This window comes from Lactuca serriola, chromosome 1 (genome assembly GCF_051521515.1).
Source record: "Lactuca serriola cultivar US96UC23 chromosome 1, Lser_US96UC23_V15, whole genome shotgun sequence".
NCBI lineage: Eukaryota > Viridiplantae > Streptophyta > Magnoliopsida > Asterales > Asteraceae > Lactuca > Lactuca serriola.
The window spans coordinates 38,861,788-38,876,280 of record NC_136408.1 but is presented as its reverse complement, the minus strand read 5'-3'; the positions used below and the strand labels follow the sequence as shown (position 1 = coordinate 38,876,280).

The 14,493-nt window shown below is 32.9% G+C and overlaps 1 protein-coding gene and 1 pseudogene across 1 annotated transcript; both read right to left on the bottom strand.

Annotated features, from left to right (window-relative positions):
- Nucleotides 1-4,620: 4,620 nt before the first annotated feature.
- On the bottom strand, nucleotides 4,621-6,549 carry LOC145053892 (tubby-like F-box protein 7; annotated as a pseudogene).
- A 4,187-nt stretch (nucleotides 6,550-10,736) lies between these two features.
- LOC145084043 (uncharacterized) lies at nucleotides 10,737-12,361 on the bottom strand. The gene is made up of 3 exons (XM_079023421.1): nucleotides 12,205-12,361; nucleotides 11,644-12,093; nucleotides 10,737-11,534 (listed from the first exon to the last, which is right to left on the bottom strand). The coding sequence occupies exons 1-3, from the start codon at nucleotides 12,305-12,307 to the stop codon at nucleotides 11,143-11,145; spliced, it is 945 nt and encodes a 314-aa protein (XP_078879547.1). The 5' UTR covers nucleotides 12,308-12,361; the 3' UTR covers nucleotides 10,737-11,142.
- Nucleotides 12,362-14,493: the final 2,132 nt, after the last annotated feature.

Below are 14,493 nucleotides of genomic sequence, written 5' to 3'. Positions count from 1 at the left end.
AAAACAAGTTGATATATAACGTCCCATTTTTCACAACCATATATTTCATTTTTAGATTAAGTAAAAAACATTGTTTCCATATGCATCAAAATAGAGTCATCCTAAAAATCAGAGCATCATAAAATGCAGAATCACAAAAACTGCTGATGAGTGTGTGTATAACTAAGCATTCGCATTTCCACGATCATCTCAAGCTCTTGAAACACATTTAAATCTACATTTGTAAGCACGAATCTTAGTGAGTCCCAAAATGTCACATACAACATAGCATAATAAACAACATGTGTTATCAGCAACCATGGGACTATCAGCAGTCATGTGGTCTCACAAGTCACAACAACCCTATCGGTTATCAGCAACCCTGTGGACTATCAACGGTCCTAGATTTATCAGCAACTCGATAAATACACATAAAAACAATCAACAAATAAGACTCAGCTAGTCGAGCATGCACACCACTATGACATAGGTAATATAGTGAGAAGACTCACATCGCAAACAACAAACAAACACAATAGCTCTATGACAGTGAAGACTGGTACTAAGAATCACTTAACCAACAATATAAAAGTACCCTCTAATTCTACACCCTAAAAACCCTCAAGTTGACGAAAAGTCAACTTGAGGGTCAAAAAGTCAATGATGAAAGTCAACAACTAACTATCATGTCGTAACCACCCACTAGCTACATCGTGGCAGCTCCATAACAGAATAGTCACGACCTGATAGATGTCATTATATGCATCTTTTATAATAGTTTTTATTTGCATTTTGTATCATATTTTAGGCATTTGTGTGTGAATTAGTTTAAATGATGTTCAACTCATGTATTTTATCAAAATTCACGTACTACTCATGTTTTTATGTCATTTTTAGATATTTTAAGTGGAGCGGTACTTTAGAAGCAATCGGATGTATATTTGGAAGTTAAATGAGCTAAAACACCTGAGGAAGCTGGAAGTTGGATTAGATTTGCTGAAACTGAAGAGTTTGCGTATGAAACGTGTATTTTTGAGTTTACACAATCGTGTTTTTAATCGTGCTTCTCTTATGCAACCTTTTTAAGCTCAAAATCAATTTTCAAGAGTTCGAAAGGACATACGTGATCAGGCTTTTGATTTTCCATAAAGCATGATTGTGTGTTTGAGAAAAGTGTCCAAAATAGCATCGCACTTCGTTAAACGCGAAAAACGGGGATTTTTGGGACTTTTGTGCAATGTTTTAAAAACCGGTTTTTTAGTTGAACCGGTATGGTGACCGGTTCCTGGTTCAACCGGTTTAACCGGTTTGACCGCCGGCAGGGGCGTGTCTAAGAAGGAAGAAGGTAGGTCCTAGGACCTACCTAAACTTTCAATTTCATTTATAATATATGTATCACAAAAATTAGGAACTACCTTAGAAAAAGTAGAGGACCTACCTTGAGTTTGTTTTTTACAAAAATATTGATGGGATGTCAAGCCTACCAAGCAAATTACACCATTTTGCTTGCAAATAAAACGTAATATAATGGTAAAAAGGGGTATCGATCCTCGGGGAAATGGTTGTATTCAATCATCAATGCAATCTAAAAGAACTATCGTAAATAAACTAACTAACTACAATTAAACTAAAAGGGGGGTGTTTGATTACTTGAAAACTAAAAGACTTGAATAACTAAAAACTTGCAATTAAGCAAGATAGTGAGATGCTCAAATATTGGAGAGAGTTGGTTAACTAAGGCAATTCAACACAGTGAACATTTGTGTGTTTATCATTAGGATTCAACATGAAGCTTATCATTCATCCCAAATTGGTTATAGCAATCATGAAGCATGATATGCCAAGATTCCTCTTAGGTAGTATGGAGGTTGGGGAAGCCCACAACACACCTTCTTAATCAACATCAAGGGTTTAATTGAAGCAATTAAACCCAAGAAGTTAATTAGCCTTAAGAAAGAAGGAATCCCCAATTCCTAGAGGGTGTCAATGCTTACACATCCATAAAGGAGTTACGATTCATAAACTAGAGATGATTTTTACCATCATAAAGCCCTTGTTCTAAGTTAATTCAATGATTCAATGCAAAACCAAAGAAATAAACTAACAATAGCTCGTTCAAATGCCAAGCTCATGATCAAAGCATTAACCAAGCATAAGAAATATGATCTAGAACCATAAACATAAGATAATTGATAATCTAGCATGAATCCTTAAAAAACCCACAAACATTCAAAGGTTTTAACCAAAGTTAACCAATATAGAGAGTTTAGTCACTCATGGCAATAGAAAAACAATCACAAAAGTCTAATTGCATAAAGAAACTACCAATATCTTGGAAAGATAAAAAAAAAATGAGTCTTCAAGCTCCAAAATTGCCTCCTCCAGGTCTCTAATGGTGAAAAATCGAGAATGTAGCTGATAGATCTGATCCCCCAAGGTAATGGCAAGCCAAATGACCAAAATGCCCAAACTGGGCAGTTGCACGGGTACCCGTGCGACGAAAATTCCACCCGCGCAAGTGTTGTTGTAATGCTATTGGCTCCTCATTCCTCCACTCCACCCTTCCACTACCAAAGATTCCTTTGGTCCCCTCCATATCCATGTGATTTAAACTAACCAATCATCATTTAGCTTCAAATATGGATGCTCCAAGTCCAAATTAATTATCCATGATCCATCTTCACAAGCCCACTTCATCCAAGCCTTTATCTTTTTAAGCCCAAATCTCCTTTTATGGATCTGCCAAGTCCAATAGCGCCTCGAGAGCCCACAAGTCCGTCTTCACTCTAATCCACAATTGCGATAAGCTCCAAAACCGTGCGCTAAAAATCTAAAATAAACTAATAAAAATAAGAAAATAAAATAAGCTAACAAATATCCTAAAAAACCATTTTAAAAGGAGAAAAAATAAGTTACAATGGGCAATTATGTTGTTAAATATATAGGGTTAAATATAATATATAGTTTTTATCAAAGAATAAGGTATCAATGTACTAATAATCAACTAGTTTTTCATCAAATCATTTAGTTTTTTCAGTTATATTTTAATCGTTTTTTTTTTTAATTTTAATCGATGGTGGCTGATCGGTTTTTTCAGTTATATTTCATTGAATCATACACGACCCGATCCGACCTCCACAAGTGTTGATTTTTTCATCGGCTTCACTAAATTTAGGAACCACGTGATATTTTGTTCTAGATTCGCCACTGACCGCCGGATGAACCGGTTTTTATATTTTTCATGTTTTTTTTTTCTATTTTCCTACTCATACATACATGTAGAAATTATAAATTTGATGTTTACAAGTTCAAACATTAAAAATACACATTAAAATAAGTTGTAGATGAATCCAAATACATTAAAATAACACATAACCATAAGTTTTAGTGTTTTAATCAATCCACATATGTAAAAAAAATATATAATACCGAAACGAAATATAGTTTTTGATGAATACAAACATATCAAAAGAATTTATAACATTTACCATATGTTTTTATTTAGAGATAACTAAATAGATTTGAAAAAAATCACCAAAGTTTATTATGTGAATGATTCTTTTTCATGTGTTTTTATTCGGTTTAACCAGTTTATTTTGACCGGTCCAACCGGTTTTTTCTAAAACCGGCCGGTTCAATCCGGTTCAGAAATCAATGTAAACCCGATGATAGTTGAACCGCTCCCTCTCTCGATTCCCGGTCCAACTGTTTCGACCGGCCGGTTCAAACCAGTTTTTAAAACATTGCTTTTGTGCAAGAACACGATTGTGTTTTTCCTTAAAACACTATCATGTTTTTGAAAAATTGTGTTTTTGTTGTTGGCTCGTATATAAAGACTCCCTATTTAATCAGTTTAAACCCTAGACGTTCACAAACGACCAAAGACGACTTTTGGATGTGATTTCTGCACTTTTTCATCAATTCCTGAAGATCTGAAGGTTGTAGATCATCTTATTCAATTAATTTAGTAAGATTAGTCATTTAATTTATCTTTTCATTGTTCTAGATCATATTTTAACTAGTGTTATAAAAATCTCGACTAAGTCCCAATTAATCTTCGATTAATCCGTAGGCTCTAGTCGACCGATTAGAGGGCGCTTAGCGATTAATTCCTATATACATAATGAGTAAAATAATAGAACCAGATGAAATTTTAACACCTTGAAGAAGTTATATGTAAACAGAAACTATTTGTGATATGATTAGAGTTGTAATAATCATATTAATCAATTTTGTTATGGTAATAGTGGTATTTACAACTTTTATATGATAATAGTCATATTTAATTTTTTAAAATTCAACAAATTAGCAATTAATGATCCTCGATTAACCCCCCCCCCCCCAACTGATTAATCACTTATCCCCAGTCCATCGACTAGCTAATGTCGAACGCTTTTTACAACCTTGATATATATATATATATATATATATATATATATATATATATATATATATATACTAGGTTTAAAACCCGTGGAAACCACAGATTAAAAAGAAAAAAGAAAAATAACAAAAAGAACACTTTGTAATTTGGAATCATAATGACTACTCAAATATATGACAAAAAAACTATATGCAAACAATTATTTTATTCTCTAAATTTTTTTATTAAAACATTATACTTTGAAAACTTTGAACTATTTATTTATAGTTATAATCCATGGTGAACATATCAACACCAACTTTTCCAAACTGAAGCTAAACCGTTTCACCATCACTTTTCCCACCTGGTTGACTCGGGTCCAATGTTGCCACCAACTGAAAATTCTTAACCTATTCAACTGTCACCCACCCATGGAAATTCAAGCACCAACACTGCCAATGTTCATGCCACCTTGGAGCTTTGTTTCTCAAAAGGATTTGAGTTTGACCAGAGTCATACTGTTGATTTGTTGATCTGGTGATGTTGATGTGGATGTTAGAGAACACATTATTCTTCTTGGACCCCTTGATTTCAAAAGATTAAATTTGTACGAAGTTTCTTCAATCTCAAAGTTGCTTCATGGAACTTGTGGGCTTATTTGTTTGCTTGCAATTTGACTCACGAATTTGCTACTTAAGTGTTTTGCACCATTGTGTCGTGGTTGGCTGTCATATATTGTGAAGTTTGTGCCAAGAAAATCTGACCTATGAAGGGTAAAATAGTCATTATGTCCATATTATGTCATAAAGAAGCATCAATGCATAGGTGTATAGATTAAGTGCTTAACCCATTAAGCTCATTAAGTACAAAAAAGAAATAGTCACTTACCTTAATTTGCCAACATAAGCATTACTTCCTTGAGATGAATCATCTGGATTAAGTGATATTATGTATTCCATGTGAGCACCATGTCTATATCTTCTTACAGCTAAAAGAAACTTACCCTTGTTTGTAAATGCTGCAAAAATGGAATCCAAATGATTAATACTTCAATTACAAGTTACCAGAAATATATTTTCTGGCATGTCTGGTTGTATAATACATGATTCACAAACAGAATAAAGTTATCAATGATGCTTACATGGAGTAGCAGCAAGATAGAGGTAAAACATTGAGTTCTTCTTGTTTTTTGTAATCAGGCATTGAATTGGAGAATCACCTGAACCAGGCTGCAAAGACATGGAAATTCGTTAGATAAGTCAAGCATGTTCATCTATTAACAACATTGATAAATTTCAAGGATCTATTATAGCGTAATAAGTGAATAATGGAAACCTAGAAGGTAACAATTTGCAAAAATTATATACGAAGCATCATTAGGCATATATTCCCTAATTTACCATGTGGATTCGACGATGAAGTAAGCAATATTATAATGAACGACGTGGTTACTGGAGAATACCTCAAAATAAGACCAAGTCAAAATTGGCAACCATGACCACAGGTGAGCATCTATCAAACTGTTCCTAATCATTATCACAATAGAATTGACTTTATGGACTTTTGACTTCTGCGGCTTGCTTTCAGTTGTGTGAGCTAATCAAAAGCTTCTCCATAACAAACCAGATAATCATCTGTCTAAACATAAGAATCTAAAGCAATTTAACAAAAAATTGAAAAAAATAAACTAACTACATTTAATTCATTGATTCAAGCCTCTGTGGAATCAACGACATAAAAATTAAGGTATATAGCTTGAAACAAATAAAATCAGATAATATACAGCCATATCGTACCTGCTTAAGACAAAGAAAGGAATGTGATCTTCCCACTGTGAATAGGAGGCTTTACGATATCTCTCGTAACTTCTCTCCAACTTTTACAAACACATCCACAAGCAATCAAATTTCGACGGAGCGGCCACCCGTCATCACTCGTTTCCACTCGTTTGATTATCTCACCTAAGAGCTCTGGCAACAAATTAGACCACGAACCTCTTCCATTATTCTTGCCGAAGTTCTGTTCACCAACGACGTCATCGTCTTCGGGAACAACAACAATGTTAATTTCCAGCGGTTTTGATAAGGGCGTTAGTTGCTTAATCGAATTCGACCGGCCGCTGGTTCGACGTGATAGGAACGATTGTTGACACCAATAAAGAAAATAAAATGATTGTTGGCATTACAGGGAGAAACATACCCCCTCATATTGGAACTCTCATTTTTGTAATCAAGAAGAGGATTACTGCTGTTGTTGCTTGCTAGAGTTTATGTATGAAGTGGTTAGGGCAAAACAGAGTGTAAGTGATAGGAACAGTTACAAAGATGTGAGAACCGGATGAGTGTATTGGGATGAGAGAGACAAAGGTGAGGGAGATGGTTTCGATGGAGATGTATATGAAATACATAGCGAGTATGCATTAGATATATGCAGCTTGAAGCCCTAGCCAATGGATTTTAAATTTTAAGAAGATTAAGTATTTATTGTATGTTACATCGTTCTCAAATGGAATTTAGAAAGGAAACAAAATCCCTGATTATTTGGGATACCAGTTACTCAGGATTTGAAATTGAATCATTAAAAGTCCGTGATTATTTTTGGACGTGATTTTATGATAATCAGAGTGTAAAGGAGCAGAGGGGTAAAATCATAATTTCACTTTGTAAATTTGAGCGGGAAAAAAACATTCGGAAGAGCTGAGAAAATGACACCTGGCACAAAGTACTGTTTTATTAGAACAGAGTATATATATATATATATATATATATATATATATATATATATATATATATATATATATCCTCTGCAATGCATTGTCGTTTGCTTCCTCTTTCTTCGACATGCTGACATTGAGGGACAGTGTACGCCGAGCAAATGCTGACCAACATGTTGAGCCACTCCGCTTGGTCTAATCAAACAATTCAACTATCAAAAATTGTAATCATTATCAGAACTTGAGTTTAACCATAAAATAGCATAAAATTCAAAATTATTAAGAGAATTGACTTATCAGGATAATTACATTTTCGTTTTGTTCATATCTGGATATCTTTTTTTTTATGTACACATATAAGTAACGAACTTTTTAGAAGTGTTCACATGCGACCATTGTGACCGGTTGTTACAACCGATCATAATGGTCATATGTACACACACCAACAAGTTCATTACTTAATTGTGTAAAAAAAAACGAAGTTACCGCATGTGAACAAAACAAAAAGGTAATTACCCTTTTAACTCAATTTCACTCTTTATTAAAACGCTCGATCATAATATCTGCAATATTAATATGTTCAGTTAAATTTCCTTGAGACAATATTTATGACCATTTATGAGCATTTAAATTGACCGCGACATGTTGGGGTTCGATTTTTGTAACATCTATATATATATATATATATATATATATATATATATATATATATATATATATATATATATATATATAAGACAAAAGTAATGTTGTCGATGTAGATAAAAGATACTTTTATTTTTTGTATTTTAAATTCATGTAATACGTGGAGCAAATTTCATTGAAGATGACCGTTCTATTTAATGTTATTGGTCTCCATCTCTTTTACTTTTATTATCTACTAAATTTTAATTTTTATATATTGAATATCTTAAATAATAAAATTCTATAAAATAACGATGTGTTTTTTTCCGTCAAATTTGAAGGGTTTTTTTTTGCCAAAATAATGTATTTTAAAAAGATATTTACTAAAATAGTATGGTATTAAAAATATTTAGCATTTATGTTAAATTTAGAAGTACAAAAAAGCAAATTGAATTCTAGGGTAATTATCTTTTTGTTCACATCTTGGTAAGTTTGTTTTTTGTGTAGATCTAGGTAAAAATTTTATTGGAAGTGTTCATATACAAGGCGATTTGAACACATATTGGGCCCGGGGCGATAAGAAAAAAGGCCCCAAGTGTCAAATATCTCAATGCCAAATATGATAAAATTTTGAAAAAAAATATCATTTATAATAATAATCAATAATATCATCCAAACCATAAATATAGTCATAGTATTTACAAAAACACCACTAATATTTACAAATTACAATAAATTTCTAGCTTTATTAGATACAAAACTAATAAGATCAATTTAATCTAGCATTTTTTTCTCTATACAGAACATAATATTGCCAATATCTTTCTCTGTACATCTATACATAATATTCACCTAAAGTGATTCTTCAATAACTTTAGCTAGCTTTGAACAACTTCAAAGTAAACTTCTCTCTATAGATGCCTATTGACCTTAGGTAATTTTAAGTTTTTGAAAACTTCTAACTTCTTTATACAGTTGTAGAGATGCATCTACAAATACAAGTTGTTAAATAAAACCACTATGTAACAAAAGTCATAAAAATGATAACTAAAATAAAATAAAAAATCTGATAAACAGCTCCTCTAATTACAATATTAGAAAATTCGGAACTCTGAAAAAATAAAGTCATAAGAAAAACAGTAGAAAAATTGGAACATAAAACTTCTCTTTATAAAATTATATACAAATATCTAGAAACATAATACCTAATTGAGTGGAAATTCTTAAACCTAAAACATTGATTATCAAAATTTTCTAAATAAATCAACTTCAGAAATCTGATATAACATAGAATGACCAGAAAAAATCAGGAAAAAAATGATACACAAGCCTATAAGCTTTGAGAAACGAAAAATCTGAAAGAAAAATCATACCTTCTCAAATTCTTATCTAATATCACGCAAGTCGCAAGGATTTGAAATCAACATAGAGAATCGAGAGTACGAATCATAATGAAATTGTGAGAGTTTGAGAGAAATAGGGGTTAGAAGTGGGGAAGTCGATTGTGACTGTAAGAGGGAACAGAGCGAGTTGGAAAGATGCGTGCGACTCATTTGATTAATTCTTGAATCCGTTTTTTAGAGGTATGTCGATTCATGATGTCAAGGTGGAGATGTCGATTAAGTTATCGAGTATGTCGATTCGATTAATGATTCATAAGACGCTCTAATTGGCTAATTCTTGTCTCCTTCGGTCTTTCCCATTCCCACAGACACATTCAAATAGAAGCAAAGTAATTTGTTTTGTTGGGCTAAATTGAGTTTAGGCCAACATTGGGCCCTAAAAACATGTACATAACTCAAATTTACATATATACACTACATGCCTAGAAATTTTGGGCCCACTAGAGGCGTGGGCCATGGGCGGTCGCCCGGGTCGATCACAGTCTGGACCGGCCATATTCATACGTGACCATTATGACCGACTATAATTTGTTATAACCGATTATAATGGTCATACATAGAGGCGGAGTGAATAGGGGGGCTGCCGGATGCTTGGCCACCCCCAATCACTTTTAAAATTGTAGCAATATTGTCGATAAAAAGAGTTATTGATCACTAAACTTTGGCCCACATTGAATAGTTAGTAACACTTAGCCCCTTCCAATTATTTAAAAAAAACAATTATCATATATTAAAAAACATTTTGTTAATGAAGTTGGTATGAGAATTGTCTAAACTTAAGGCCCAGTTTCACTTTAATTATTTAAAACAATTGTATCACCCAATTTATTTTATTTTTAATTGACTATTTTGATTAATATCCCATTTATATCAATCCGTAGTAGTTATATTATCCCCATTTGTTATAGCTATATTACCACCATTTATTTATAAATAGTGTGGGTTAATCGACGATTATTAAGAGTCTAAGCGTAGCTATTTTTATTCGTCGAATTGGTTAGCTTTCAGTTAACAGATTGTTTTCGTCTACACTGAAACGATTTCAATTCTTTAATTAAAAAGGTAAATTTTATTTCTTATTGCATATGCTATTTAATAATACTTGTAAATAATAATTTAATTATAATTTGATAATTTGATTTATTATAATTATAGGGTAAATTACGAGCAAGAAAAGAACCATCGATTCTTTTTTCAAACGAATAGAGGATATATGTGAGCCTCAATTGCATCCGGTTAGTGATAATACTAAATAGGATATTCATAATGCACACCCACAACCTCATAGGAATACTAACATGGAAGAGTACAATAATATTGAACCAGAATAAAATGATATTCCAGATATAGGAGGGGTAAAATTAGATTTTTTGATTCGTAATAAAGGAAAACGACATTCAATCTTAAGCTATCCAACTATCCAAGTAACCAACATGAAAAGATTAGACGATTATGTACTAAACTTAGACCATAGCAACTTCAAAAATTAAAGTATCCATTAGTGGCCCTATGGATCTATGCGCAACCCCCGTTATTCTTAAATCCTGGCTTCAACCCTGGTCATACAGTTCCAAAAAATTTTACCTAAATATTTAAAAAATACTAAATTACCTAGACGAAGAAAACAAAAAAATAATTATCGTGATAAGTCAAATTCTCAAAACTATTCGATAGGTATTTATAAATCTTTTCTCAGTTTTCATATCGATACATATTAGACTTTACATAGCCGTCCCTTTATTCATATCCATACGTATTACACGTTACATAATAATCTCCCCTTGAAATCGTGTCTCTATTAAAATTTTGAAGCGACGTTACATAGTCGCCCTTTAATTCGTGTCTCTATTAAATTTATAAAGAAACGAATACGAACATATATTCTATTATTCTATTTTGTTTAACAAAACTATTTTAGTCAAATACACAAAAAAATAAAAATAAAAGGTTACATCTGTCAAATAATTAAATTCCACGTCAGCACCAATTATTAAATATTCTAGTGGTGTAAAGAGGCAATAGAGAGCAACTGATCATCTTGTTTTATTTGAATGTCACAACTAAACGCCAGAGCTCGAAGCGAATTTCCATTCCTCCCGCCTCCCGCCATCGACTAACATCGGCCGTGTTGGGTCAGCTGGTTGTGGAGGGGTTGGTACACTCGGGGCAACTCTACCATACATTCCTTGGTTTTCTGGATCATTTGGGTCCGGAATCGGTGGTGTTGTTGGGTCATCACGGCCGTATGTTGACCGGTCCTTTGCACTATCTGGTTTTAATGACGGCGGAGCTCCCCGACACGGCGCTACCGGTGGTGGTGGTGCTTTCGGGTTATCTCTACCGTAAACCGCGTCACCCTCACTCGGTCCTCCTTTAGGTGATGGCCGAGCGTTTAGATAATCCCGGCCGTATACAATCTCATCGTATGACGGAATTATTTGAGCTAGAAAATCTGTGGAAATGATAAAGTTTACAAATTCATTAGGATTTTTATTGTTAGTTGGTCGAAAATTTTAAACTAATAATTTGATATAAACGTAAAAGATCGTATACATATATACCTGCTAGCCTCTTCTTGGCTCCACCATATATGGTCGGACTGTTTGAGTTTGGATTCTCTCCGCCGTAAGTCGATTGACCCCGAGACGGTGCTACTTTTGGTGGCGGTGGTGCTTTTGGGTTAGTTCTACCATGATTTGTCTGGCCTTCAGGCGATGGTCCTACAGGTGAAGGTGATCCTTCCAGTTTGTCACCGCCGTATACAGTCTGGCCTTCCGACGGTAATCTTGCTTCTGGGTTATCTCCGCCGTAAATCGTTTGGCCATCAGACGGTGGTATTTTAGGTGAAGGGCGTCCTTCCAGATTGTCTCGGCTGTAATTGGTCTGTTCCTGTGACGATGAAAGTGGAGGAGGTGGTGGTGACTGGGGTTCTTCTTCACCGGTTACCATCTGAATTATCTCCGACGTCTTAGCAGGTGGTCGTCCATTAAAGCTATGGTATACACATCCATCTGAGAACAAATTAGCAAAACCACCACAATTAATACAGAAACTAGCTAGCTATAGAGGTTAATTAAGTAATGAAGCTATGAATTCGAAAAATGAGTCAATTAATTGAATACCATGTAAATGACGAGCATTGTAAGCTCCAAGAAGAGTATAGAGAGTGAAGAAGAAGAAGAAAGCGAGCTTCATCACTGCCCTTTTTGTCTCCTGTAAGCTCATGCAATAAAAGAAGAAAGCACGAATGCTGAGGAGTGTATCGATCGCTCTATATATACATAGACATAAATACATATGTAGAATTTATTCAACGCATTTCAACATATAGATTTGACTAGAAGTGAGAATCAGTGACACACCCGCGTGTTTGAAAAGTTAATTGGAATGGTGGAATCTTTCCTATTTAAAAGAGTCAAGTGGATGTAACTAACATTTTTAGTTAAAAAAATAAATACATGTGTAGATTAGATGTAACATAAAATACAAAACAATAACAAAATAACGTTCACATATCCACCTAATCTAGCCTCATATGTTTTAAGTTTTAACATGCTAATATATCATGGTCCGTTTTTGCTAACTCTAAACTCTACTCAAATTGTAACATAATTTCCGAGAGGAAGAAAAGTTTGCTAACTTCACATCTAGAGAGGCATTTACCCTTGGAAAAAAAAAGTTTTGTCCATTTTGAACATAAATTATGGACCTTGCATAATCTAAAAATAGCTAAATAGTTATGTATTTGTGTTCTCATTTGTATCATCGTCCTTTTGATATATAGAACGTTCAAAACAGTTCTATGAGTGGTGATTGAAAAAGATGTTTAAGTGATTGAATGGGTTTAAATTTGTCTCGTATTTGTTGGAGTGAAAAGAAAATGTATTTATATGTATAAAGATTTCTAAAGATTACAAGAGCAAACAACACCAAACTCTCTTTTGTACGTGCTTAATAAAAAAAGTTCTAGTATTTTTTATGAAAATTTGATAACATTTTTAGTTTTAATTAAAAATGGAATTAAATACAAATTTTTGTTTCAGTATTTTGTTCCATTTTCGATCAGTTACGTTTGATTCAACAAGACTAGTTACAAATTTTATTATATAAATACAACTTCCCTGTAACTATTTTTACTCATCAAAAAACGATTTTACTCTCTTTTCTTCTCCCTCTGCTACTGTGTTTCCTTGTTGTTGCTAAGGTAAAGTTCATGCATGGTTTGGTTCAAGCATTCTATAAAGATTGTTGTAGCTGTTTTATCTAAGAAACAAACGTTTTGATAATGGGACAACTTTGTTTTAAAGACCCTATGTGCAACACATCATGTCTCAACTTCTTTCTATTTGTCTAATGTTCTTTCATATATTTCTACTACACCTTCCTACAATGACTTGCCGCAAAAAAATAAGGGTGTTTGTTTGAGAAAGTTCAAAGTGTTGGAAGGATATATAACTGGATTTCATTACAATATGTTTGGCTTATTTATTTTTCCAATTCAAGTCTAATGATTAAAACTTCAACTTGTATCTTTGACTTATACAATTTCATTTCATTTTTCATGTCATTATTCACGATTTCGATATCATCATTTTGGTGGATTTCATCTCTTGTAGAGTACTTATGCTATTCATTAGGAAGCTAGGGTTAATCGAACTCAAAACCTGGCTTTTCCTACTTAAATATTGTATAATGAAACAAATTAAGTTGTAGCTTTCTATCAAACAAATGTATATCATAAATTACTTAATATGAAGTTAAGGCACACTCTAAATCAGCTACTTAGGTTGAGATACGATGTTGTTCGAACTTATAGATTTGTTAGAATTTACAAGTTCGGATTATTACAAAGTTTGTCATCATCAAATTCTAAAAATTAGACTGTAACATTTGTATCAATCTCGACTAGGGTTACTCATGAGGATTCAAATATCTAGGACGATTCAGAAAAAAAAAAAAAATCCCTTAGACTTTAACGTGTAATGAATTAAATTATATAAACTGAAAGATTTTTAAAACGACGATAAACTTTATAGCAATAAACATAGCAAAATCATAGTATTTTAAACCAAAGTTTAATTAGTTTCCATAAAACTAACAAAGATAAGAAGATATAATTATTTCATTTTTGAACTTAAAGAATGAGTTATCAGTAAGAACTAGATTATGATCCGTGTTAAACGCGGGGGAACGTATAAATAAAATATAAATGTATATAGATATTGCAAAATAATTAAAAAAAAAACAGGGTTAGTGGTATTATTGAAATGTATAAAAAATACATTGAAATCGGTAAATATATATAATTGTTGAAAAACTTCTTTGTAGACAATATTTTTTTTATTAGTTGAACGATCGTCTTCGTCACAAAGTAACTTCAGACCATTTTTACTTGTGACACGGGAAACAAC

Coding starts and splice junctions, on each gene's coding strand:
- LOC145084043 (XM_079023421.1), bottom strand. CDS start 12,307: ATGAGCTTACAGGAGACAAAAAGGGCAGTGATGAAGCTCGCTTTCTTC. Junction 12,094..12,204: donor CAATGCTCGTCATTTACATG/GTATTCAATTAA, acceptor ATTTGTTCTCAG/ATGGATGTGTATACCATAGC. Junction 11,535..11,643: donor AGCCAAGAAGAGGCTAGCAG/GTATATATGTAT, acceptor TCATTTCCACAG/ATTTTCTAGCTCAAATAATT.